Source organism: Larus michahellis, chromosome 2 (genome assembly GCF_964199755.1).
Source record: "Larus michahellis chromosome 2, bLarMic1.1, whole genome shotgun sequence".
NCBI lineage: Eukaryota > Metazoa > Chordata > Aves > Charadriiformes > Laridae > Larus > Larus michahellis.
In genome coordinates, this window is record NC_133897.1 from 132,042,667 (window position 1) to 132,069,540 (window position 26,874).

General features: G+C 36.6%; 1 protein-coding gene across 1 annotated transcript in view; it reads right to left on the minus strand.

Moving 5' to 3' along the window:
• ARFGEF1 (ARF guanine nucleotide exchange factor 1) overlaps positions 1-26,874 on the minus strand; it is a 95,174-nt gene that overhangs the window by 10,207 nt on the left and 58,093 nt on the right. The window contains exons 11-32 of the mRNA XM_074577219.1: positions 25,362-25,461; positions 25,102-25,241; positions 24,889-24,997; positions 23,671-23,872; positions 22,512-22,623; positions 21,104-21,309; positions 20,924-21,008; positions 20,064-20,235; positions 19,033-19,184; positions 16,678-16,806; positions 13,320-13,478; positions 12,789-12,939; positions 9,217-9,307; positions 7,994-8,034; positions 7,718-7,887; positions 6,929-7,080; positions 6,595-6,767; positions 5,503-5,663; positions 4,725-4,855; positions 3,058-3,187; positions 2,112-2,247; positions 1,889-2,027 (exon numbers count right to left, since the gene is read on the minus strand). Coding sequence (XP_074433320.1) covers positions 1,889-2,027; positions 2,112-2,247; positions 3,058-3,187; positions 4,725-4,855; positions 5,503-5,663; positions 6,595-6,767; positions 6,929-7,080; positions 7,718-7,887; positions 7,994-8,034; positions 9,217-9,307; positions 12,789-12,939; positions 13,320-13,478; positions 16,678-16,806; positions 19,033-19,184; positions 20,064-20,235; positions 20,924-21,008; positions 21,104-21,309; positions 22,512-22,623; positions 23,671-23,872; positions 24,889-24,997; positions 25,102-25,241; positions 25,362-25,461 — 3,041 coding nt within the window. The remainder of the gene's footprint in view (positions 1-1,888; positions 2,028-2,111; positions 2,248-3,057; positions 3,188-4,724; positions 4,856-5,502; positions 5,664-6,594; positions 6,768-6,928; positions 7,081-7,717; positions 7,888-7,993; positions 8,035-9,216; positions 9,308-12,788; positions 12,940-13,319; positions 13,479-16,677; positions 16,807-19,032; positions 19,185-20,063; positions 20,236-20,923; positions 21,009-21,103; positions 21,310-22,511; positions 22,624-23,670; positions 23,873-24,888; positions 24,998-25,101; positions 25,242-25,361; positions 25,462-26,874) is intronic.

A 26,874-nucleotide genomic window follows, 5' to 3' on the forward strand; every position in this document is an offset into this window, starting at 1 on the left:
GCTGCAACTATTAAATTGAAGAAATAAGTTACACAATACCTGGAAGATGTTTTATATGAATGCTAAAAAAGAACGGATGTAATCCTACCTGATCAGATTAATAAAAACCTCTGCCAGAAGACACTTTACATTCCAGAGATTCATGGCATCTGACTATTTCAAGACAATTAGCAATAAAGCACTTGCCCACAAAACTTTCATATATACCACTGTGTGATTTGTCTCTGTCTTCATTTCAACATTAACTGGGGTGTTATTTCCAGACATGGGAAAACAAATGTAAAAGGTGCATTTGCCCCCTTCTTTAAGTACTGGGTCAGCCTTCACAACGAGCTGGGTATTAAAACTGTGTTGTCAAAAGAACCCCACGCATTAAGGCTGGGAGGGCAGAAAAAGCTCTACTGCAAAAATATTGCCAATAGAGGGACTCAGAAATACAAATATGAAATGCCAGTTAAATCAGGAGTCACAGAAAAAGAACCAGATCCCATAAAAAGAGAGGAAAAAAAAGGAGGAGCAGTACAGAAGGAGAAAGAAGCATCCTCCTAGGGGTCAGAAAGAGAAGGAAAGAAAATGAGTAAAAAGTCTCCTTTAAAAATATGAACGAATACCTGTATATTTTTATAATTTTTTTCTTACCCATCTAAAAAGCTTCAGTTTTAATCAAATATGGCCAAAGTGAAGAGACTGTTTTGAGCAGTTTTGTGTCACCCAACAATTGTTTGGAAAAGAGCAGACGTACTTTCACTGTGCGAAAGACGACTGATTACATATGCTCAAGGGATTACTCACGTATAAAATCCAAGTAAGATTTGCTTTATCCCGCGAAAGTTGTGAACCTCCCAGAAACATAAGAAGGAATAATATAATGAAGTTCTCAAAGAAGGCACAGAAAGATTAAAAAAGGAGATGGGAAGTAAAGAATGGAAATCTATGGAAGGAGTCAGATACTCTCCTGGGAAAAATAACCTATTTGAAAAGCAGAAGTGCCATGAACATCAAAGGGAATAATGCACACATTTCAAATCAGATATAGCTAAAGGCAACAACAGAACATGTCTAAATATCAAGATATCCAAACGGCTCCTCTAGAAGGGTTTCTAATATTCAACCATAAGAATACCCAGAAACCTATGTTTTGATCCCATGAGGAAATAGCAAATATTCTGCTAACGAGCATTCACTTCAAAATCTTTCGGGACGCAGTAAATTAGGGCTAATTCAACTGGACTTTTACATCCAGAGATTTGATTTCAAACTTTATTTTTGGCAGTAACCAAATTGCTAAAAAATTATCTTGCTAGCTAGATGTTTCAGCTTTATTTTAGTATTATTTTTTGGATGCAATTAATTCACACCTACGCACATAGAAAAGTAGGTGAGGCACTGACAGATGGATTAACTTATCTTTTAAGCATGAATGAATCTCTCGCACAGTGCTATCTGATACATAACTCTAAAATTAAGGAAAAACTGATGTGCAGAAGGTTCCCTCTTGCTTCAGTTTTCTTCACTCCTAAACTAGGTGACACCCAGAAGCAAATGCTATGAAGTAGCTGACAGACATAGGACAAGTAATAATACAGCCATTCAAATTAAGACTATCATATTTGAAAACAAGTAGTGTTTCACTTCAGTGTTGGCAGGGTAGGGGAAAAAAACCCTCATATTTATGGTATTTCTAGTTTTTTAGCAGTTTATCATTTACAACACGAAACTAGTATATCTAGCACCTACTTTATCATTATGTTCCAAGGAACTCTGCTTCATTTTAGTCCACATGTAACAGCTTTTTGTTCACCCCACCTACTAAGATACCTAACAGTTTGAAATCAGTGTCGTATACCTAAACTATTTTACAAAGTATAAATATTAACAGTTGTCTTACGCATGAGGGATTGTAGTTTTGAAAATATCCAGCATGCAAGTACATGTTTTATCCCAGATTTCTAGGGTAAACTTTTCACCATTTAGGATGACAACATTCTCCAAACAGTTTGTACCAGACCGTGCCAGTTGTTCATTGTCTGCAAAAGACACACAGTGCATTTGTTTATTCACATTCACAGTAAAATGTTAACATTGTTTAACAGAAATTGGTACAGTCCTACCTTGCTGCACACACCAGTACAGCTGTGCAAATATATCATCCAAAAGAACATCACTAAGTACTTCTAAATACTGTGTGAATACATCACATATTGCATAAAGTGCATGGTTACAAGTAGTTGTCATCCATTCAGCTTTCTAGGAGGGGGAAAAAAAAAAAGTTACAATTTTATTTAAGGTGAAACTTTCAGGATACACATCCCTGCAGGCAGACGGATATATGTATTTACTCAATCTGAATTGTTTTATAGTGACATGCAATTCCTCTCTGTATCTCAAAACCCCCAAAACTTGGAGCCCCAACTTTTGTTTTGCTAACTAGCAGGTTTAAAAAACTACAGAAATAGATAAACAACTACTCTTGGAGACCAGATTATAGGCCTGACAAGCACTTACCATCATGAGATACTGAGTTTGAAATTAATATCTAACCCTAAATGTAACTCAATAGTTTAACACCAAGCTAAGTTTTCTGGTTTTCTTCTAAATATTTTCCTTTCCAGGCAATAAAAATTTAGAAAGTGAGACACGTCCTTCAAAAATAGTCAGAGAGAGCCTCCCAAAGAGTTGACAATTTTGATCAAACTTCTAATATTAATAATTTACACATAATTTACATTAGTAAGTCCATTTCTGCTTCACTTCCTTGTCAGGACAGTACCTGGTCTTGGTTTGGCAGGTCAAAACCTTTCTAGTGTTTGTAGCATAAACTACTAGGCCTTTTACACACATGGTTTTTAAAAAAAAAAAAAAAAAAAAAAAAAAAAGTGAGGGAAGTGACAGTATCTCCAACAGAACGCTAATAAAACAAAATAAGTCTACTAGAACTACAGGTCAACCATGCAAGTATTGAGGTTTGCCTTACATTACTTGATAAGCTACATTAGTAATCAGGTTTTCTACTGTAACTATAGATCCCATGTAAACTATCTTCCCCCACTTTTTCACCTCAGTCTGCTGTTCTGGCAGTTTCATGTTGTCAAATATCCTGAAGACAATCCGAAACAAATCTTGCCACCAGTGTTTTTCGTAAGTATGGCCGTATGTCTTCATTATTTCAAACATTACTGTTAAGCCCCTGAAATGAAGAAAGGACAACACATATTAAGAGTTACAAAGAGACATGCGCTAGACCAAATCTGTCCAACTGCAACAGCAATAACAAACTCAAAATACTGTTAAGAACGTTACACATTGATCTGATGTGGATCCGTCACACTAGTACACCAAAATTAAGGATAAAATCAGCTTGTTTAAAAAGCACTTAAAAGTCACAGGCAATAGCCAGAAAATACTTTTGAGAACTGTAGTAATTTTGAAGTAAAATAGGAAAATAACTACATTACAAAGGACCACAAAAACAAAGGAACAAGTATTTCCAGGTAAGAAATATGGAGGTCTAGAAACGAGTATTGATCCCCACCAGCTATAAAGGGAGTCCAGATGCACAGGTCCCATGTAGATGTGTAAATTTGAAATTATTTGCATACAACCTCTCATATTTAGCATCAGAACTGCAACAAAATGAACTGTTCAAGGGAAAAGTAACATTCAAGGAAAATAAGCAGGATTATCATGAAACCATAGCACAGCTTTGCTTTTTCAACTGTTTCTGCAATCTGCAACCAGTTAATGAACGATGGTATAAAACCAGTTTTAAAATCCTCAAAGTATGATAGGCAAGACACAGGAAGGCAGGGAGGATCGGGGTCATGAGTTTTAATTAAAACCAAAAAAAGATTCCAACAGCATTTTGCTGTTGGAGTCCACTAAAACAAAACCTACTCCATGCATGGAACTTTTTACATTTGTTTTAAACAGAGCAAAATGGAAATGTGACACAAGGCTTACCCCGGTCAACTATAACAAATCACTGAAATGGAGTAACAGGGGCACATATCATGGAATCAAACATCATACATTTATATTTGCTAATCAAGAGAGAAGATCAGTATTGCCACTGGAAAAATACAGATTTGGGTATTAATCCAATGTAATTTAAAAAAAGGGGGAGGGATTTAATGCATATTGACCATTTAGAGCTGACCTTCCACGTTAAAATAATGCTTGCTTGTTTTATGTCAGGAAAGTCAACTTTTACATTTTACTGTGTTCTGTGCATAAACTGCCTCCGTCACATCTGATTAAGTTGAGCTGAGCTGTTTTAAATAATTTACAGGCCCTATAATAAAGGTAAAACAGTCACCATATTTTAATTTACGTAAGCTTTAATTTATTTTCAAATGAACTACTGGAATAGTTCTTATTATTGTGATTTCACGGCTATTCATCCTAAACAGGCACTGTTTGAATATTTAACTTTAAGGAAATGTAATACTTATCTATTTAACATAATGCAATCACAACCACATTAACTTCATTATTTATTACAACGGAAGATAAAAGTTTCATATGTAAAGAACAGAGACTTAATTTCTACGTTCCAGCACATATTTAAAAGGTGTTTCTAAAAAGTCTGATGCTCCCACAGTGATATCACCTAAATTAAATACGTAAGCCATTTTAAGACAGCTATGTTTACTAACAAAGTTGTTCATGTTTTAAAAGTGTAAAGTAAGCCTTTTAAAATTTGAATTACAAATACTGATTGTTACCTGGTTCTTACATCTAATTTGCATCTATTGATGATACAGGACAACTCAAACAGAATTGGGAACCATCCTCGTACCCACACTCTGTCTTCTGGAGCTACATTCATATCATCACTTGTGTATTCCTTGAATGCCTTTAGAAGAAAACACAGGGTTTATACAGAGTCGTTAAGAGTTTGGTTCTTCAAAATAAAACACAATTTGGACTGTAAATAACAATTCTGCTGTACTAGTATTATAACCTGATTGCCTGAGCTGGCAATCAAAATAACAACACTGAGAAGGTGAAGTGTTTTTCAAAGTAATACTTAATACATTATGAAAAACAAACTAAAAATTAAAAAAGGTGATACATTCAAGCATCAGTTTTTGCTTGCAGTTCAGCCTGAGTCTCTTACTTTCTTTTCATAGGGACAGCACTGACAGTGAGGATCTGTCATAACGTTTTGAGAATGTCAAGCATTTTTGCTCATGCCATTATCCATTCTTTACAATGTTTCTCAGTAGAGAGCAGATCCTGAGATACGTTGATTTCCAGCAGCTCTCAGGAAAGCTAGCCACCAGCTGAACTTGGTGGATGGGGATGGGTGGCGGGGAATAAAAGAAAAAAAACAATTGCTGATACTTTCAAAGCTTGTAGCATTTTATACTCCTATTGCTTCTGAATAAAGTACGTTTCTCATTGATCTCTGAAACTTGAAGGGATGCCAATAAAGTTAGTGTGAGTATTTTTTTCTTTATAAAGAAAAAGCACTTATAATTTAGTTAATACAGACTATACCTGAGGTCTATCAGATACGTATTTTGCACAGTGGCGAATGAGGCGGATCGCTTCCATACTGGTATCTGGAAATGCTGCATTGCAGGCAAATTCAGACAAGCACTTTACCGCATCCTGGAAAGAATCTATGGTTGCTGGGAAGTGTTTTTCAAACACAATTGCTGGGAGAAAAGTGTGAACAGAAGAAAAAAAAAGTGTCATGCTTTAAAATCTATTAATTCTAATATGAACTGATCGTAACAGAAGTCATGAGAGACTGGTTCATTGATTGGTGCTGTCAAATGCTTGAGTAGCAATAAAAACTAAAAGATGAACGGCTCAACCAAAAAAAAAAAAGGATCACCTAGAGGGCATTCTATTTTGACAGCAAATAACTGTCTAAAATAAATCAAGGTAGCACGTAGTCTAAAGAAGGGAAACTTAACAGTTCTCAGCAAGAACAGAGAAATAGGCTTACTGCTTAAAAACAGTCTGTGTGATCAGAGCTCAAGAGGGCTACATAAAGCATGGAGTTACATCTACGAAAGGACTTCCCTCAGCAATATGGTCCTGTTGCCTTGATTTTAAACAGTCACTTTTGAGAAAAAAAAAAACACAAAACATTCTTCATCAATGCTGAAAAAGTTTTAGGAACTTGCAGAGGTTGAGACAGAATAAAAAGATCCCTTATGGCACTTAAAGCCTGAGATCTAGATTAGAATGGGAAGAAGAAAAAAACAACCAAAAACCATAGTGCCACCTAGCTCAGCACTTTCTCCTCACCAGGGACACAGGCAAGCACAATTCAGAAATAAGGAAAAAGATAAGCAAACAACATAATAGTAAAATGACTGCACTTTTTTTTTTCTGTGGGGAAAAAAATAAATAATTCTTCACTTAAATGAAAATGTACACATTCAGTAAAATTATCTAAGGCTCAGCTTGCTTTACTGTAGAATGCTACAAACAGATTTTTTTTTTTAAAAAAGGCAGAAAGGAAGACAGATAGCTACAATCTTATTGAATTATTTTCGTAAGTATTTTCCCAGAGGATTGTCTGAAAAGTGTAAAACACATACACCATCACAATGTCTGAATATCACCAATACTCACTGACAATGTGTCCCGTGGTCTGGAATGCGAGTTCCACTATACTTTCATCCTGATCTGAGGCTGCCAGATGAAATACTGAAAAAATGTTTTTCCAACCAGAACGAATGTTAGCAGCCTGGGAATTTACCATCTGTGCAATACACCGTACAACCATGTCTCGAATAGTAGGAGACCTAAATTAAGACAATAAACAATAATTGTTTGAACTAAATTACATAATCAGTTACAATAGTATAATTCTCCAGCAACTAATTTTACAAAAGCAATTTGTAACATTAATTGCAAAAGGTGGTGCTTATGATCCCAGGCGATTCAGGTAATTGCATGTTATTACCTGTTTCTCTTCATGATATGTTCAAACGGTCGTAGGAAGTCCTTCTGGAATCGGAAATTAGCAAGTTCTCCTTTTTCTAAGAACTTCATTGATAATTGCCTTAAGGAGTCGACTGCAAAAATAGCTACATCTTCATTGGGATTGCAGCCAACCTGATAAAGTAGAACAGAAATGAATAGTAAGCTTGCATCAGAATTCTTATGGATTCAGCCCAAGCTGCCTTTACATTTGGTAATGGAGAACTAAGCAGTACAGGAAAATTAACAATATTAATCAGTAGCCAATTCCATAAACCACATAGTTAATGAAGTTTAAGAATCCATAACCAATGCCAGCTATTTTCTACATTATGTATTCTAGCATTTGAAACTTTCTAAAATGAAGCAAGCTGTCTAGAAAGACTTCAACAATCTGTATTAAAAACTCATGTCAAACATTCACTGTATAAATAGTCCATTTAGACTGGAACAGAAAACACTCTTATCCAAGATTCATAGAACACGCCCAAAAATTAAAACACATAACTAGAGGCATACAGTTCTAGACCCAGGTAATGATAAATAACTTAACATGTACTCCTGCTTTTACATTTATTATATTGTGTCCCTCTGCCTTTTTGCAGGCCTTTCCAGCTTTACAATTTTTGTTGTGTTTTAAGCTACTGATACAGAAGGACAGAAAAAAACAGTACAATTCAGATGAGCACGTGGCTTTCCAACAAATCTCTACATAAAATTGATCGGTATCAATAATGCAAGGAGTATGCCGTATAATCATTAACAGGGATACCTTATTAAAATGATCTCCAATAACTTCCCAGATTCTGGACCACTGTAGCCTTATCCGGCCCATGTTGTAGTAAGAAATTTCTACTATCTTCTGCAGACTAAACATTCGAGGGTGGGTAGCAGACAGCAGTTCATCCATAGATACAGCACAAAGCCAGCGAACAAAATCCACTGTTAAATGACCACAGATTTTAATGCAAGATTTTTTCAAAGTTTAAGACAAAGTTGCTTTGTAGTTTACAGGGGGGGAAAGGCGGGAAACAAAAGTAAAACCTACCAATAGCATTTCCATCCAACCTTGTAGATCCCGTAAATATCCTGTAAAGTGCAGTTTAAGATATTGTTACAATTTCATACAAAAGCATTTACTAAACATATATTCAAGATTTTTAAAAAAATATATAGACACTTTTATTTATTAAAAAACAATTAGTAATTGTGGAAAAATACTGAGCTTTGAAAATAAAATCAGCAATATTTCAGTTATTTCTAATATTTAAAAATAACTCCCATAAGGATGTGTGGAGACTGGGAGGTGAGCACTGTTTCTAATGCTATCCACTCGCTGTCAGTGACTGATTAATAATGTCAGCAGTTTGTAAACTATTTAGCCCTGGTCCAAATACAGAAGTCAAACTTCTCCGGAGTGCACAATTTCCACTTGGCGTGACACACAGATACTTGAAACACTTCCCATCATGAAGTGTTACAAAATCTGCAAACCTAAACAGCTATTATATGTTTGACATTGAGCCTCCAGTTCGCTTGATGGGATTTTACTGCAAGGCAACTTTCATTGAACCAACATCAATCTTGCTGCCTATAGTCAATCACAGAAATGCTTGTAAGCCTTCCGAATGATACCCTCTTTGTGACTGTAAATTTTAACAACTGTTAAGAAAATGATGTTTTCTCGTTTCTTAAATGCGGAGACAGCAAGATCCACCAGGCACTCCAGTCCGATCAGTACTTTACAATATAAACAGGGAATGTTTATGATACGTATTATGCCTAATCAAATCCAGTTATGATAAATATGATTCATAGAAAGGAAGACTGGAATAATAATTTTGGTCATTTCAGACAACATCTACATAACCGAGAGGAAATCAGGGAGTTGGTAATTACATTTAGGAGAAAAAGGGTCTGTCAATAATGCTCCCTGTACGAAGGCAAAATGAGATTTGCTATACGTTACTATATATAGCAAATCAAGATTCACCGGACAGTACAGCAGCCTTTGTTCTGCAACTCTCCTGTAATAATTTTAAATCAGTAAAACGACTTCTTGCCAAATCTTTGTTCTGTTCCCTCTTGCAAAAATATTTCTGCTCCATAAAAGAGGAAAACACCCACCAAACCAAAAAGCACTTTAATATGGTAATATTTATGTAGTTTTTTTCCAAATCGGGGTAAACTAATAACGTCCTCTTGTTAGCACAGGATATTCAAATATTTCTTAAAAAGCTTGAAGTGGCAACAGCAAATTTAATACAATACCTGTCTACAGCAACGACAACACTTTGGGAGCTAGTTTCACCAATGGATTCCTGAATACTTGCTATCTGCTTCCAATCCACATTGCCGCCAACTACAGTAAACAAAATTTGAAAAACACGTAAGAGAACACAGAAAGTGCTGGGAAGAAAAAGGAAGAGAAATCGTGCTGCTACCAGTATAACTAAATATATTTTTAATTCACAAAAAGAGAAGTACATTATTAATTTCCCTTGCATGAGCTGGGCATCTCAGCGAACACTTGCATGTTGGTCTAAGTCCTAATGCTCTAGATTCTCTATCCACATATAAACTATGAGTCCCAGAAAACTGTCCACATTTCGAACAACTGTTTGAATAGATACAAGTGGTAAAAAAAAAATCAAAAGCGCAAGAACCACCTCGTTCCCTCCATCTTTCAATGGATCTTTGGTAACTCTGTTACTGAAAATACACACCATATGATAGAGAATACTGCACAGACGAGAACTTTCCACAATTTATTAGCAGCAAGCGAGCAAACCCGTTCTGATAGGTTTTCTTTTTCATCATTCTGTCATTGAGAGCTCCCACCAGAACTCCATCATAAAGCTACTTCTCAAGTATAGCAAAATTATCACCTAACAATAGTGAGAAAAATCTGTAAATAAAAATAGCACTATTTATTTTGGAGGCTAGAAACTGTAACCCACAAGGGAGCAAGGCTCATGTCAAGAAAATGCTAACTTCACAGTAAACAAATTTCCAAAATTTCTTGCAATCTCTAATCTCCCCTCTATCCCTCATCAAAAAAAAAAAAAAAAAAAGCAGGAATCTTGCAACCATTCTCAATAATTCCACCTAACCTGTATTTAAGGGTTTTTTTTCTTAGGCAGCCTATCGGAAAGATAGGTGAGAACAGAAGACTGAAAGAAGGCCAGCAACTCTGTTCTCAGAGCTCTGCAGAGACGACAAGTTCTCGTGTTTCAGATTGCCTCCCAGAAGTCTGCCTCTGAGGCTTGCTGTGCTCCACGCTTGGCTGGAGATGAGTGGCTATCAAATCTAGATAAACTGACCCATCTAAGTATTTTTCTAGGGCAATTATGAAGTAACCTTTCTGTATGTACATGCATACAAACATAACCTTATAGTAGTATTTCAGCAACTTATAATACTGTTGGGTTTGATCAAGACTTCTCTTGTAAGCACACAGGCCGCCAGTATCAATTAGCCTGAATCTCAGTAACGTGCAAGCTAAGAGCAGCTGTGTGAAGTGAATTTGAAGGGTTATTTCCAAGAAGTCAGGTAACCCTAACCACCTCTGCCAGTTTACATGAGAATGCCTTATTATCACAGGATTTATAATCAATGCTGGAAAACCTAAAAGGACAGCAGATTTCTATTCCAACAGTTATAAGCTCTTTTGCCATGAAACAGAGTCACCTATAGAATTCTGCTTTATGAGAAACTGATTCCGCAGATTCCCATTGTCCAAAGAGGATTTCTGGTTACCTAAGCAATACACTTCGGCTACGACCCGCTCACAGCAGCAAGTTTTGTCTTCCAACTTTGTGAACAGAAGCTAGAGTAGAAGAAAGCTGAACTTCACAGTTACAACTTCAAGTAAGACAACATTCCTACCAAAGCAGCAAAGGAACAGATGATTATTTGTTTACTTTTACAACCCACATGCTTGTGATGCCTTGAATTTTCAAATGAAACAGAATAGGGCCACAGCGGGAAGACGGTGCGAGAGTGATGAAGCCATTCAAATGTAGATGCCTGAAAAGCGCACACCTGAATCCTTGATCAGGCAGTAAATGAGCAAAGGGGTTTTGGGGTTTGGTTTTGTTGTTTGTTTTTTTTTTTTTTTTCAAAAACCACACACTTCTCATTTCAGCAAGAGTGAATGCTGATGCTTATGCTCAGCTGATTTTACAAGGAGGTCTGAAAGATGAAGCTTCTGTGTCACCAGACTGCAACTTGACGTCCTCTAATTACACAACTGCTTTCCTGTAAAATACTTGTCTGTATATATGGACATAAACACTATGGGTTCTTCAGAGGAATTCACATTTATAGGAAGGTTGCCTGAAAGTCGTAGTGGTGGTCTCAAAACAGTTGAGAAAATGACTATGTTCTAACAGCCCTCAAGTGCATGAAAACCAAGTTCCTTTGAGTTAGGCATTTTCCTACAAGACTGAAGATTATTAAAAAAGAAAAAAAGAAAATGTTTAAGTTTCCATATGCACACAGTAACAAGCATTCCAGAAATACAATTCAGACAGAAACATTTTATGCATTTGGGCACAGACTATTTTCCTTAGAAATGTAGTTGACAGAGGGGAAAAAAGTCTTTATGAGCTGGATTTACACCAACGACTAGCAAGTATGATTTAGAGACACCTGACTACAGTTTACATTCTTGAGCTATTAGGACTGAAAAATTTTAAAGGCCAGTCACTTTGGCATAGAGAAACTGCCAGCATTTGGAAACAGTGAAGTTGAATAGGCCATTGGGGAACACTAAACTGGAGGATGCATATTAGAAGGGCAGGAAGAAGCTCGGTATATGAGAAGTTGGCAGACACATAAATTTCCAGGCATAAGGTTTCCCTTCAGCAGCTCTTGGCAAGGTGAGGCGAGTACAGAGAGGCAGGGCAAAGGAGGGCACAATGGAAAGAAAAGGACTGACTGCAGAATAAGAAAAACTGTCTGAGAACAAAGCCAGACGATTATAACTAGTTGAGGGCCACAATCAGGGAAACTAGTAAAATAATTCACTACCCCCAGCCCCCCAAAAAAAAGCATGAAAAATTGAGGGAACACAAAGCTTTTGCACGGCTGTGGGGTGAAGTTGTTCAAAAACCAGGAGATACTGAGCATCATAATAAAATTGAAACTTCCTAACAGTCAAGTGGAGTTACATATACTTCCTTGATGCTTACATAGTTTCCCAATACACTACACCTGTATGTCTTCAACTGTGTTCCTATTAAAAAAAAATCAACCTTTTTAAGATAATTGAAGGTAAGACTGATATACATTTCTAGGAGGACAGGAAACAACACCTCATTCATGGAATAAATTTTGGGTCTCAGGCGAACCTAAAAAAGGCATGTAGTACCAAAGTAACCAAAAGAGGAAACAGAATTGCAGAACTCAAGCTAAACTCATCTCCCACTTGGTTTGCATACTGCATATTTCTCTCAAAATTTCATAACAGAATGCTTAACCTGCACATACTAACTTGCCTGTTTGGTAAAATACTTGGACTAATGTTGAAATATTATTAAATCTGGTGATACCATCAGCAACCCATTCTTAATTCGGCAGCTATATTTTACCAGAAATTAATCATGTATCATTTTTGTACATTTCCCACTCCCCACCCTAGCAAAAACACTTAACAGAGCAAACCAAATATTCCAGAAATAGGAACAGGTCTATTCAAAGCCTAAGACAGTTTTACAAGGACTACTTCATGGTCTCGTCTCCAAACCTCACAGTCAACAATAATGAAAACAAAGGACAAACTTTAGTATCTGTCTGAACAAAGCCAGTTAAATGAAACACTTCGTATCTGCATTACTTACCCAGTCCCAGCCCCACAAATTCATCGGGTGCCTGATCTTTTGTTCCAGTAAAAGAACCTTCCCTGCCACGCACTGTCCCTGAGATGTAGCGAGGTTTTACTCCAGTTCCTATTAACTGTGCCAGTTCAAGTTGACTGATGCATTTCAGAATCTATTCCAGAGAATAAAGAAGTCGTTTATCAACAAAAAGCAGTTTGAAATAGTTAAAAAAAAAAAAAATATTTAGGCATATCTTTAGAAGAAAAAAAATTCTAAACACTCAAGGTTAAACAAGTGTTTCTGTTCTTCTGTCTAAAATTAATATTAATTTAAATACTATTGGATTAGTCTCACAATTTTATTTCTCACTTGGACATGTTTTGCTACTTTAACGGGCTGCATAATGTGCAATTCTACATAATGTATGTACAAAAGTATATACTTGGCACTTATCTAAAAAACCCACTGTATTTATGCACAAACGAGTACACTGCTGTGTTAGAAATCAGTACATGCGCTTTCTTACAGTTTAAGTACACATGACTCTTGTACCTCATGCCAGGAATTTCCTAAGTAGTTTCCATCTGTATGAGCCACCGTGATGAGAGTTTTAATTGTGTCAATATTCTTCTGCTTCATTTCAGTAATACCAGAACTCACGGTAAGTAATGTAAATCTTGCTAACGCTTGGACATAGGCATCTCTTTCAAGCTACAAATGGGAGAAAAAAGAAATTATCTTGTAAGTACTTTCTCAGTTTCTTGTTCTTAGTACAACCTGTGTGATTTCAGCAACTATATCCATTTACTTTACTTAGAACTGAATTTCCAAAGCATTCTACATAAAGTATCTCATGTTCTTCTGTAGTAAACTGTGGGATAGAATCAGGCTCCCTCTATTCAGGAACACGAAGGGTAATGTCTGACAACACAGGTTGCTCTTAGGTTTCTGGGTTTGGTCTTTTTGGATTTCTGGGGTGCTTTTTTGGGAAACAGGATGCTGTTTCAGAAGAAATGTGGCTCCTTGGGTAAGCTTTTAATACTCTTGTACTATACCCGGACCTGCTCTGAAAATGTTGCCTTAGCAGACTCTCTCAAATCGTAGGATTTTTTTGGCAACAGAATCTAAATAATATATCTAAAAGGCACGTTTTGCCAATTCCACAAAACTCCTCAGAACGTATTTGATTTAATCTATGCTGTTTCGAGCACCTCAGAAGCTTGCGAGGCAAGACTGTCATGGGTGGGTAAACAGCAAGGGACCTATAATCTAGGCAGATTAAATCAATCTCACAAAAAAGAATGTTCCACATGTAGGTACTTGATTTTTATGTATAGGGTATCTATAAACACCAAAGGAAACTCCTCAGATCTCATATGAGCCAATTACGGCAGTAAAAACGTGATTAACAGGTGAGCTCACAAGTGCATTTTACTCTCCTGTTACATAATATCTAAAGGCCATAAAGTGAAATGGTTGTACATCAGAGAAACAAGTGACAACTATGAAATATATTTAACTGTGTGGATGTTTAAGACTATTTTGAAATAATTAAAGAAAAAATCATTGAGCACATAAAAAAAAATAATAATAAAAAAATTCCAAAACATCCCAGGAAGAACGTCTGCTTCATGGAGAAAACATGAATGCCGCAACAGTGGGCAATCACAGGAGGGAGAGATTCCCACAGAGCCACATAGCATGGCTGCCATGTCCAAACCCAACTACTACTACAGGGTACGCTGGAAGGCACAGCAAATGATGTATAAGCACAGAAAAATGGAAATTTCATGGAAAGAGTACTAAGCAAAGAAGCTTTACAGTCTACAAACTATTTATCTTCTGTAAAAGGAAAATGTTCTCACTGCCACTTTCCCTCTCTGTTCCATACAGATATTCCCCCTTGGGGACCCTTTTTCTAAGGCATCGAAGTAGGAGAAAAACAACTAAACAATGCGTCCATCAACCAGAAAGTAAAACGAGATGACATAAGCAAATTAAGTACATCCTTTTGATGCATATCTTGTCCCAGATGCCTAAAGACAAAAGCCAAACTGTGTGTGACAGTCTAAGATTAAAAGCATAAATAATTAAAACCAGAATCTTTAGTTGAGGTTTTAAGAGGTGAACATGCATAGCTTAAAATATATTGTGTACTTTGCGATTTTTTTTAAAACTAAAAGCCTCCAGCTCCCTCTGTTATCTGTCAAGGTGTGTAAACTAATGTTAAGTGTTCTTAGACACCAATCTTAACTTCTGTACCTTTATTCAATGAAATAGAAAAGTTGCCAGCACCAGGTAACCACAAGAGGAAAAACCTGCTTCCCACAGAAAAGATCCCTACGTCAGCTCAAGCACAGATTTGCCAGTCTCCTTCAAACCACCACAGCTATTTGGCATCTGAAGTCAGACAACACTGCCACCTAATCAGGACCTTGTGCAATGGAATCATCCTGTAATGTACTGAAATCATCCAAAAAACAGTACTGTTTTTAATGGTATCAACAAAACAGAATTCCCATAGGAAGCCAAGAAGGAATATCATTTATACTGAAAACACAAAACCAAGTTTTTAAGTTTCAGCAAGTGGGAATTGTTTCTGAAACACCCCCTGTTACATCAAGTTTGTCCCAAGCCAATGGAAGGGTACAACTGATTCTGGTACATTGTTGGAGCACGGGGATCTTAGAGCAAATGTGTCCTTGCCCACCCCACCCAAGGCAGACCACTGCAGTACTGGGAGCTAACCTCTGCAGCTGCTGAAACTGCCATTTGTACCAGTTCCACTTTTCCAGCTTAGGAACAAAAATAACGGGAATGTGAATTTCATTGAACAGCTGCAGGCTCCAGGGAAGGCTTTGTTAATCAAATTTAATAATGTTCGGTTCAGGGGGGAAGACGTGTAGGGGAAAATGAAATGGAAATACAGAGGAAGGAAACCTTACGTGATCTCAAACGTGCTTTTTTAAGCAGCCGTATCAGATATCCCAATGCGCCTTTCCACATTAGTGATAAAGTTATCTAATTTGCTAAATACAAGTGCAAGGGGGGAGGGAAGTAAAGCATTCACTATCATAGTTCAACAGTTTTTACTTAAAGTCAGTCTTGGAAGGTTGTTGGTTTTTTTGAGTGTTGGGGGTTTTTTTGTGTGTGTTTTTTTTTAACATGTTTTCAATGTATATGTGAAATAATGCAAACACATGAATGTTGCTTGCCCCTCTCTTCAGCTATCTTCAATGGACTTATGGCAGACCAGTCGTCCATTTATTAACTAATAAGTCTACAATAACATAATAGTACATTCACTACTGATGATTTCAAAATTAATTCAAAAAAATAAATGCAAAAAAGCACCCAAGTTTAATCAGAATTACCCTCTGGAGCCAGAGAGTCTGGAATTCTTGGCATTGTGCTTAATGCAGGATACATTCATGCATTACATCAGGAATGACATTTCCAGTGACATAACTGTTAAAATGGTAACCAATTATAGATGTCTCAGATTAGTATAATCTCTCTGAGGTTGAGAATAATATTTAAAACACAGTTCACAGACATACTATTTCAACTTATGAAACAGGATAAAAAGACTCATTTTATAAAACATCGTAACGAAGCTAAACAACTTTGTAACAAAGCTAGAAAGTACATTGACGTTAAAGTAGTCAACTGGTGGGGAAACAAAAATTAAGTACATAGGCATGGCAGCACTTACAACAAAACATCAGGAAAAATACAGGCCACTTTATTTAAAACACTTCCAGTCAAATATCAGATGAAGTAGTAATTGCAGAAGCAGGCATCCTCTAGGTATTCCAGTGCATAGCTTCAGCCACAAGGACTCTTAGAATCTCATTAACATTTTGCTGGTAAATAAATCAAAGTATTGTCTCAGTCTTAAATTTTTTACCTGAATGTTGAAAATGCAAGCAATCCTGATTGCACATCGTATACCCTCCAAGCAAAGAGAGGCAACTTCTGTGTCATCACAGTCCTGTAGACCCACACTGAATGCAGCTAGAAAAGGTGTCCATGCCAACTGGAATGTATGCAAAATAGAAGTTACATTAGCAACTGCTAGTACTTGAAGGGAATGTTATAGTTTCAACATCTTGCTAAAGTGTAAATTCCATCCCTAACTCACATCATTAACTCTGAAGTTGCCTTTTGCCAAAAAAGAAAACGGAATAGAACAGATATGACACACAGAAGTAACACAGATTGACGCTCCCCTCAGAAGCACTCTCCCTCCCTCTCCCTCAGCAACCAACACAACCAACCATCTTCAGACAGGTGGAAAAAAACAAACCCCAAAGCTATGTCAGTTAGATGTCTATTGGAGTTTTAGTATTCCCGGGATAACCTTTATCTTTGCAGTGAGAAATAAAGATAGAGTCAATAATTATTGCAAGAACCAATGCAGTGTATAATAGATTCCTTTATGATGAAAAGTATGTAGTTAAATAAGTTTGTCCTGGTAACGCCAGAAGGAAAAAAGGAAAAAGGTAGGGTAAAATAGGGCAGGAAACTCGTATTAACTCCGCTAAAATTTCAGTAAGACAACAACAGTAAGAGGCAGGACACAACTCTTTCCTTGATCTCTCTGCTCTTAATTTTGTAGCCCTCAGCCATCCATCTTTTTGTATCTCATTCACTGTTGATGTTTCCCATTCCCCTTGCCTTAGGTGGGACTGACAGTATAATACACCGGACTGAAAGTTGTTGCAGGAGAGTCCACATGGTCCTGTCCTTGTGGCCAAGGCTCCTTCTCCCACAGACAGAAAAACCAATCAGAAGATGTCATAACTACACATGGATACGGAGAGGAAACCCCAGGGTACTCAGAATGATTTTAGAAATAATTTTACCTGAAGTCACCCCAGATGAAATACAGAGTCAATGGGCGCAACGGATTTCACACTTAATTGCATAATAAAATGATGCACCACAGAGCTTTGGTTTCATTTAAGTCAGCAATTCCAAAAGCACTACCTCAGAAAAGCATTTAACGCTTGCACACACCCAACCATAACTCTGGGACAGTATTAAAGGCATCAGACGAATTCCTAGATCCAAGACTTACCCTACTGCGTGACCTTTAAAGGTCCCTTCCAACTCTGCTATGATTCTACGTTCCCAGAAGTGTATGTTTCTTGTCTCCCTTCTAATTTTTCATTCCCATTGGAACCAAAACTAATCTTAAAAATCTCAAAACTGAAATACTTTAAGGACTATCCAGAGATCTGTTTACTATACTTTATAACTAGATTTATGCTGTTATTTATAACAGACTGTTTTGTTGTCAGAGGTGGAAATTAAGTCTCTGAAGTAGACAATCAATTTTGGGCTGCTTAGGTGGTTGCATAAGCTGAATTCTTCTTCTGTTTTAATCATTTAGCAAATCTATTTGTAAGTACAGTTATAATGAAAAATTTTATGTTGTTATCAATGGGTGAAAGATATACCCAGAAATTCATAAAGTTTTGCCAAATAAAAAAATCAAAATGTCTAAAAAAATGTGAAATCAAATATTTAACTTCACCAGTTCTCACTTTTTTGAGAAGACAGCTCTCTGTTCAACATATTACATTGTCCTCAATACTTTAACTAGTTCATGAACATCCTCAAGTAAGAAGATTTCTAATTCTTAGCACCTTCACAAAAGACATTTAGGGTGTTAACTTACTGTGACGCTTCATATTTTGCTCCTTTGAAAATCGATTTTGCAAAGGTACTTTTCAGATACTAAAGGCTAGGAATGTTATCAAGTAATAGGGCTGGAATCTTAAGAAAAAATAGCCTATGAATTTTTCAGATCCCTGCACGCAAGTTATTTGATTTCAGCCCGAAAGAAGTCAACAAAGAGAAATTATGTACAGTACACCTCTGCTAAGTGACACCTCAAAACCCTTAATGTAGATTTTAAACAAGAGCTTCATTTAGTGTTATTCTGTACTGAGTACTATCCTACTTTTATTAATTTGGTGATAAAGAACTCAGAGTTTGCCTCACGGACAGCAATCTTACAGCTAGATCTTCAGTGTGCCCAGGTGGCCAAGAAAGCCAACAGCATCCTGGCCCGTATCAGAAATAGTGTGGCCAGCAGGACTGGGGAAGGGATCATCCTCCTGTACCGACACTGGTGAGGCCCCACCTCGAGTACTGTGTTTTCAACACACTTTGTTTTCAACAAACCGTGTCAGTCAGTATTTTGTATTAAAAAACTACGTGATATTCTAGGTAAACATCTAAACATGTGTCTCACCTTAAACATCGGTCTCACGTGCTCCAGATGTGTTGCACTAGTAAAAGGTGCCTGAACGTGGCTCACTGCCTCCATGAGAGCTTTAGCTGTTTTAGCCATTTGTTCCATTTCCAAATTATATAGAAGTCTTCTCTGCTTTTCACTAGCGACACCTGTAAACACATTTTTTCCTCTTATTTGTGCATCTTTAGCAGTGGTGTCTTCAGGAATATAATAATTTTAAATTTTTCATTAAGTGCCATGCTCAGATACATTTTTTGTATTATCTTTACTTTCTGGAATTACCACACCAGCAAGATATTTCTTTTACAATATAGATAACATTTAACTTAAGGCAAACTTATGTACGAAATGAACCTCATTTTAAACCTTTAAAGAATTTTAAGATTTGCACCACAAACATCCATCTCCATCACCTCAACCGACAGCATAAATATCACATCCACTAAACTAAATTCAAAGTGAACAGAAGTTTCATAGCAATCCATCAGCACAGAAAATAACAATAAAAATAAGTGGACATCCTTTTTCTGAGGGAGAACTACCTTAATCCGCCCTTTTATTTCAGTAATGGAACCTCCATCTCATCAACAAAGTGAAACCCAAGTAGAATGTAATAATCAGCTTCTTTAAAACGACCATAAAAACATTATCTTAATTGAACAAATATTGAAAATGAGAGATTCTTTTTTCAGATGCAAATTTCCTGTAAGCAATCTGGTCATAAGGCTAACCTAGGACTTAAAAGTATACAAATTCGACCATGTGGGGAAAAAGTGTTTCTTAAAGTTCTCTGTAGAAAAGCTAGAATGAATAACATCTGAATTTTCACATTGTGCAAAACACAAAAAAAAATATTTTCGGCATTTGAGAGAGGAAAAGATAAAGGAAAGGGATATGAAATTAGAAGTTAGGACACATTTTGAATTAAGTGGTGCTTGCTTCATTCATCTCTCATTTTAAAAAAGGACATAACTTCATGAAACTGAGGGGTCAACACTTTGAAGAAAGCTAGTATTGCAACTACTTACTTTGTTTACTGGATTTTGTGGGTATTGTTAATTCTTTTGTTTCTTTCATTGAAATCTTCTTGCCAGCTATTTCATTATAGATAGCAGACAAATATTCTTCAGGGAGATCTTTACTGTCATTGATACCTCTATTCATTTTAATATACTGTTCTTTTGTCATTTTATTCTTAACCTGAAACCCAGACAGAAGGTATTAGTATGAACAAATGAGGCAAGTTCATAGCAGTTACAATGCTGCTTATAAAACAGCCAAACAGGTGAACAGTTACCATCAGGTCAAACCTGCTGATTCAGAAGACATTACGTATAAGTGTTTTATCTTGTCAGAGAGACCAAGCTATCTATTTTAAACATAGTCACAATCTTGTAAGAGTTCAATACTCTTTCCAGATTTTGCTTAAATAAATGATGATGGCTAATCACTGCAACTTTGAATATTATGCATTGCAGAAGTGAGCAGTATTTATCAAAATAAAGCTGCATTGTTTTTTCAAACAGACTGAAATCAGGAGCAGATTTGTGTTAAAAATCAATGGGTAAGTAATTACAGAAGTTCTAGCTTTAACTGTAGGTTAGATCACTATCGTGAGTGCCATAATATGAAAGCAAATCCACATAATTCCTATTCAACACAGAGTAGGGAAATGACACCTTACAGAAAGGCCTAGCCAAAACAGCTTAAAAACCTCCATACCCATGAAAAACAATACTGTTACTTAAAAGACGCACAAACTTAAACTACCATATTTCTTACACACATATTGGTGTTAAACTGAACGTCAAGCTTTTACAAATACATTGTCACAAAGCCTGAAAGTTAAATGTCTACGGATTACACAAATATTTTTCTAGTGACATACCTGTGGACTGTGAAGATCTGTTGTCAACATGATAATTGAGTAAGCTAAAACATATGCAGTATCTGCACTAGCAAAAAGAGTTTGCCTGAAGGGGAAAAGGAGAAAAAAAACCAGCAAATTTAACAGATTAGGACTTTTTACTTATTATTCAGCTTTCCAAAGTTCTGAAGTATGGCTTACCCTTGGTTACATTCTAAATATCTAGCAGCAAATTTCTCCATTAGGCGATCAATTTTTTGAGCCTCTCCTGGAAGACGAAATCCCTCTAGAAACATGCGCAGAGCTGAAACAAAATCCTTTCCTGAAAAGTCGTGTTGGTCTACATATGCATACATGACTTCTTTGTTAAATTTATCATTGTCTCCCAGGAACTCCCCAACCTGAGTCTAAAATAAGAATAGGAAAGACAAACTAGTGCATTTACACTGGAAAAAAAACAGTACATAAGAACAACAGAGTCATACTGCCCATGTGTCTCACAAAAAGAGAGGCCTGTATGCGGTTAACTAAGACGTATTCCTGCTTCTCCTCTACTCTCTAAAGCAACGGATTTTGGCCATATATTCCGCCATAATGCTCTTACATGCTCATATCTGCCTACTTTCCTCCTTCTCTGTTTTTTCTCACATACTATTTTTTCTATTAGATGAATTCCACATGTGCACAAAACAAAGTTAATATTACCAATGATTGTTCTGTCCTGTAACGATTTTTGTAGTTAGGAACTTACTACAGCCTACTAAACTCTACTTTATTCCCACTAGAGTACAGATCCCAAAAAGATGCAATTGATGCTCAAATATAAATAGCTGTTACTCAGATACATCCAAGTTGACCACTGTCAACGCAACATAGTACAGTGAAAAATACTGTGCATCCAGATGCCTGTATATGTAAACTGAGGTTAAAAGTTTGTTTTGATGGCTGATTATAAGTTCCAATACTGAAATGCACAACCTCAGTCACAGCTGCAAGCATGGGCATATGGCAAGACTTTCCTCAGAAAACAACAGGGGCGGCTACTAAGCACAATGGTGCAGATTGCCATTTCAGAAAGCTAAGTTTTTCATGACAATACCAACGTGAGATATTCCCACCCTCCTCAGCCAGATATTGCAGGACCCTTCCAAGTCCAGCAACAGCTGCTAGCTGTAAATAAAATCAAAGAACTAACCTAGATTAAATAACTTTCCTTTGGGAGGCAGCAAAAAATCGTTGCAGCAGGTCATTTTTTAGCTGTCTCTAAAGGACAGTTATTTCTGGCAGTCCCTTATTGGACTAAAGTACATACAGTTTAGGAAGTTGCTTCTAGCTACACGAGCAACTAAGTACAAGTTTGGAGTCACCTCAAGTAGGCCAGCCTTTTCCTTTACATTTCGCTGAACTGCAGGATGCATACAGTACAGGGTATAGCTCTAATGCATACTCCAAATTCCTTGAGCTTACAAATTTTAAAAAAGAGAGAGAAGTTTCCTTTTCTTCATTGTACGATAATGCTATACACTTTAAGACACTATCACATGATTTGCAATTAATATAAGAACATGAGCATGAGCAAAAATAACAATCAGGAAAACAGTTTTCTTACTGAATCTAATCTTTCCTCTTGATGCAAGAACTGAGCAATATCTTCAGGGGTAGTGCCAAGCATTCCTTGTTCTTGCAGGTACTGGATCCCCCTCTTTGGTTTCTTATTGAATCTGTACAATCAAGATCAGGATGGAATGAGCGTTAACCCTTTTACCCGTGCACAAAGCCTTACCAGCTTAAGAAAAAAGATGTAATAATTTTGGATGAGGTATTGAAAAATCTATGTATTCAATATTTTTCCTTTATCAAACTGTGCATTAGATAGGAATGTGCTATTCCCTTCATCATTGGATGGTTTTATGTTTTTTTCCTCTGTAAACATCCTCCTTTTCCTCTTTGCTACATAACTGCCAGCATGGCATCTGAGCAGCTCCCAGTAAAGAGAACTAAACACTATCATTTACTCTGGCGCTCGTGAAGAAAAAAACCCAACATTCCACAGAAACAGCGAAGTCTTGGCTTGGAAAGCAACAATTGTGCTCTGCTGCTTTTTGTTTTAATCTGTATGAAACAATCAAGAAATCCCCGAATTGCCTGTAAGAATGGAAATATACAAGACAAGGAATTAGGTCACTGAAAGAATCTGAAAGCCTGAAGGACTACGTTCTCAGGGTCTGAGAACTATACTACAGAAAACGTTTGTTTTTGCATAAAGGGACCTCACTGAGGAGGTAAGGTGACAAGCCCAAAATCACACAGAAGATTCATGTCAGACTGCACTGAGAAATTATACCATCCTCCAGTTCTAATTATGACAAGTCAATTAATCTGAAGGAAGCATCAGCTTAAGCATATAGGCCCTTTCATCAAGTAACCTGTACATGAAAACGGGTCGTATTCAACTGATCACATGAGTTCAATGTTCTTTTTATCCAAATACAAAAATCTTATTTTTAAACAAGCAGGTCTGGAGAAAAAAGAACAAACATTCAGAGTACTCATCTTCTAGCTGTGAGGAATTAGGTTAACACAAAACACTGTTGACAGGCTCCAAAGGGGACACCATTCAGCACTCTTTCACCAGAGGAAGTGCTGTTACATCCAGAGTTTTTTTCCTAACACAAGATGAGTATCTATGAGGAGAAGGAAGAAAAACCCAGGAATCTTCATAGCTCCAAAAGAATCCACCCTCCCGTGGGTGATAAAAGGGCACTCACAAGTCAATTCCTTGTTCTATTATTTCCTTTTGTTGCTTTAGGACCTCAAACTGCTCTGGGTTGTCAGTGCCAGACATCTGTGTGCTGTAACTGCCAATTCCTGATGAAGCGGTAGAATCCAAGGAATTTAAGCTTCCATATCTGTTAATTGTCTCAGGGTGTTTGGTTTCATTGCTCTCTTGTTCTGTGGGTTTTTCCTGGCCTATAAATTGGAAAGGGTTACATACATACAAAATACATACAGTGAAAAGAAATTAAAATCACAGGTTATTCTTCAAATCCTCTCTAAAGGCTTCTGAAACTCACTAGGGTATCTTCAATGACCTATTTATTTTTATATAAATATTCTGCTTTTGTTTTGGTTGGGAAAATAACACACACACACAAATCACTACAACATATCAGGGAGGATTCTTTCAGTCCATCACATACCTGAAATTTAAGCCTTAAATTAAAACTATAATTTGTAGGCACTTGGAAAAAAACCAAAACAACGACACCTTAGAAACCCAATTACAGATCTTTCATTTTCAAGTCCACTTTTGACCTGAAGTGAAGCACACTATTCTATGTTTTTGAAACAGGATGTCTAAGAGTGTTTATGACCAGACGTGGCAAGGAGTTGGTGCTCCCAGTTCACAAAGCCAGCTGTGCTAACCACCTCTAAAAAGGTTATTACTTCACTTACCAACTTTAAATGCTTAATTTGAAAATTCTGGCACCACCTTAGTACCTTTCATCTCAGGTCAGATGGAAACAAGATTAAAACAAGTAATTATTTAGTTACTTCACAGCTTACAGCATTGAAAGTCCTATAGCTACATATTAATATAAGTAAAAAAAAAAAAAGCTCTCTATCCAGCTTGCTTCTCCAGTAACATGAAGTTAGATGTAATTAGGGGAGCTTCAAAGTAAGTTTTGTGATCCTTTTAAAATTAGAAATACAGAAAATAACTGGATTAGTAATTTTCAGTGTAGCAGCTTTCTAGGAATTCATACAATTAAGAAACAACAACTTCTACAATTCATTCAAATGTCACCAATCCAAACTTAATATTTCTACCAAAGAAAAAAAAGTTTATTCTCTCTCTTTCTCTTTTTTCAATGCAAGAGGTTTTACCAATCTGGACACTAACAGTATCAAAATAGTGGAAAAATGCACTAAGCTCCTGCAGCACCTCTTTACTAAAGCCAGAAGGAACACATCTCGTGTCTTACCAAGTGTCGTCTGAGAATTGGGATTTACATATTGATCCTTACTCCACTCCACCATGCACTTCAAGATCGATACTAAGCATTCCAATCCTTTTTTTCTCAAACTTAATTCCTAGAAAAGATTTCAAAAGCAATACATTAGTGGAATGGAGAGTTTAGTCTTAACCTATCATGCCAAAAAACATGAAGCTTCATAAAGTTTGGTGGAATTTTTACCTGAACATTGGACATGCCAAGTTCTTGGCTACCCCTTCCTTGAGCAATCTTTGACAGGTCATTAACCAGCCTTTCAAATATATTTGCTGCATTTAAATCACAATCATAGTTCACGTAGATGTCCACTACGCTCTGGGCATCTATAAACAAAGTGACATTGTTAAACTTGGAAGAAAAACTCATCTATTCAATGGAAGGCAAGTACAGTTTTGTTCTTTAGCATAAAAATGTAAAAACTAGAACTAAACAGTCCTTAATACCTGCACATATCCTTGTCAGCGTTTGTATAACCATCCATTTATGATCAAATGAGCTAGTAGAAGTTTCCAAGATATACAGGAAAATTTCTTTGAAGAAAACCTAACAAATATTCCAGGAAGAAAAAAAATAACATCTATTACAAACAGAGTCAGTAACTTTGATGGCCAATATTCTGACATAATTCTGAAAGCAGCACTTTAGAGGTACAGGAGACAATTAAAAAAAAAAGGGAGGAAATGCAGACTTTTGCTTGATACATTCAATTAGGAACTCAAATTATTACTTATGTACTTGTGGAGTTTTGTCCAGCTGAAAAATTTGGTTTATATTCCGATCACTCAGAAACAGAAGAAGCGGGAATGATGTGAAGTCCTGAAGGACAGTTTAGCCTAACAAGAAGTCTAAGCTGCTGTTAGAGTTCATTTGGGATTTTGAAAGGAAAGGTATTACCTCACCACAAAAGATTTTCTCTATGAGATGATGATATTATGGCACAAACATAATGAACAGCCACTTATGCCAATTTAAAGTATCAGACTTTCATTAGAAGGGAAACATCTTGACACAAAAGAATCACTCTACGGTATTAGATTATTGGAAGAAGGGTACCGGTCAGGCATTGCATAAAAAATGCAGCAGGTCCATTAATAGGAAAGTTACTCTTCCCTAAAAGAGAAATTAGTTTTCCCTGAAATTGCTTTAATACAGATGCTTTTGTTTGGAACAGAGACTATTTTATCCCCTGTCAATTAGTATTATAGGCAGGTTATTTCAGCTGAGCGTGCTTAGCAGCCAGGGCAGGCTTTTTCTCATTTCTTCCCTAAGCAGGGGAAGTTGTTAGAACAACTGCTCTAACAGCGTATGAACTCAAAATGTGAACTGCTACATTGCATCACATCACCATCCTACGCAGCATTACATCACCGTCCTGCACTTCTGAGAGCTCACCTCTTCATAGCCAGTTGTGGCTACCAAAATCCACCAACGTATATTTTTTCTAGAACGCTGATGATAGCTTCAAGCCATCAAGCTCCTCTTCCCTGACAGCAGCACACAAATATCCAAATATATAACTACCCTTAGTTCTAATATTAGATATTCCCTTATACCACAGATTTTTTACAGAGATTTTTATGCTATTAGCCAGGTAGAGATAGCATAAGACTAACTTTGCTTGAAGTCACACACTTCGGGAAAAACAGCAACATTTATTTTTAAGCAACTTTGATGGTAAGCTATTTCCTCAAGCAAAATGCACTAACATTTTATGGGCTTCTTTAGAGAAAAAGAGGCACACAGCACAATTCCAGTTACTAGTCTTTATAAGGAAAGCCTCCCTACGAAACATAAGGAGTTCAACACATAACAGATCAAAGACTTTCAAGCGCTTAAATACACTCAAGAGTACTAGACTGATTTTAGCCACAACTTTATGTAATCCAAACAGAGGAAAACATAAAATTTTAATAAAGGTCATGCTATGAGCAATCCTTAGTTACATATTTGTTGTTT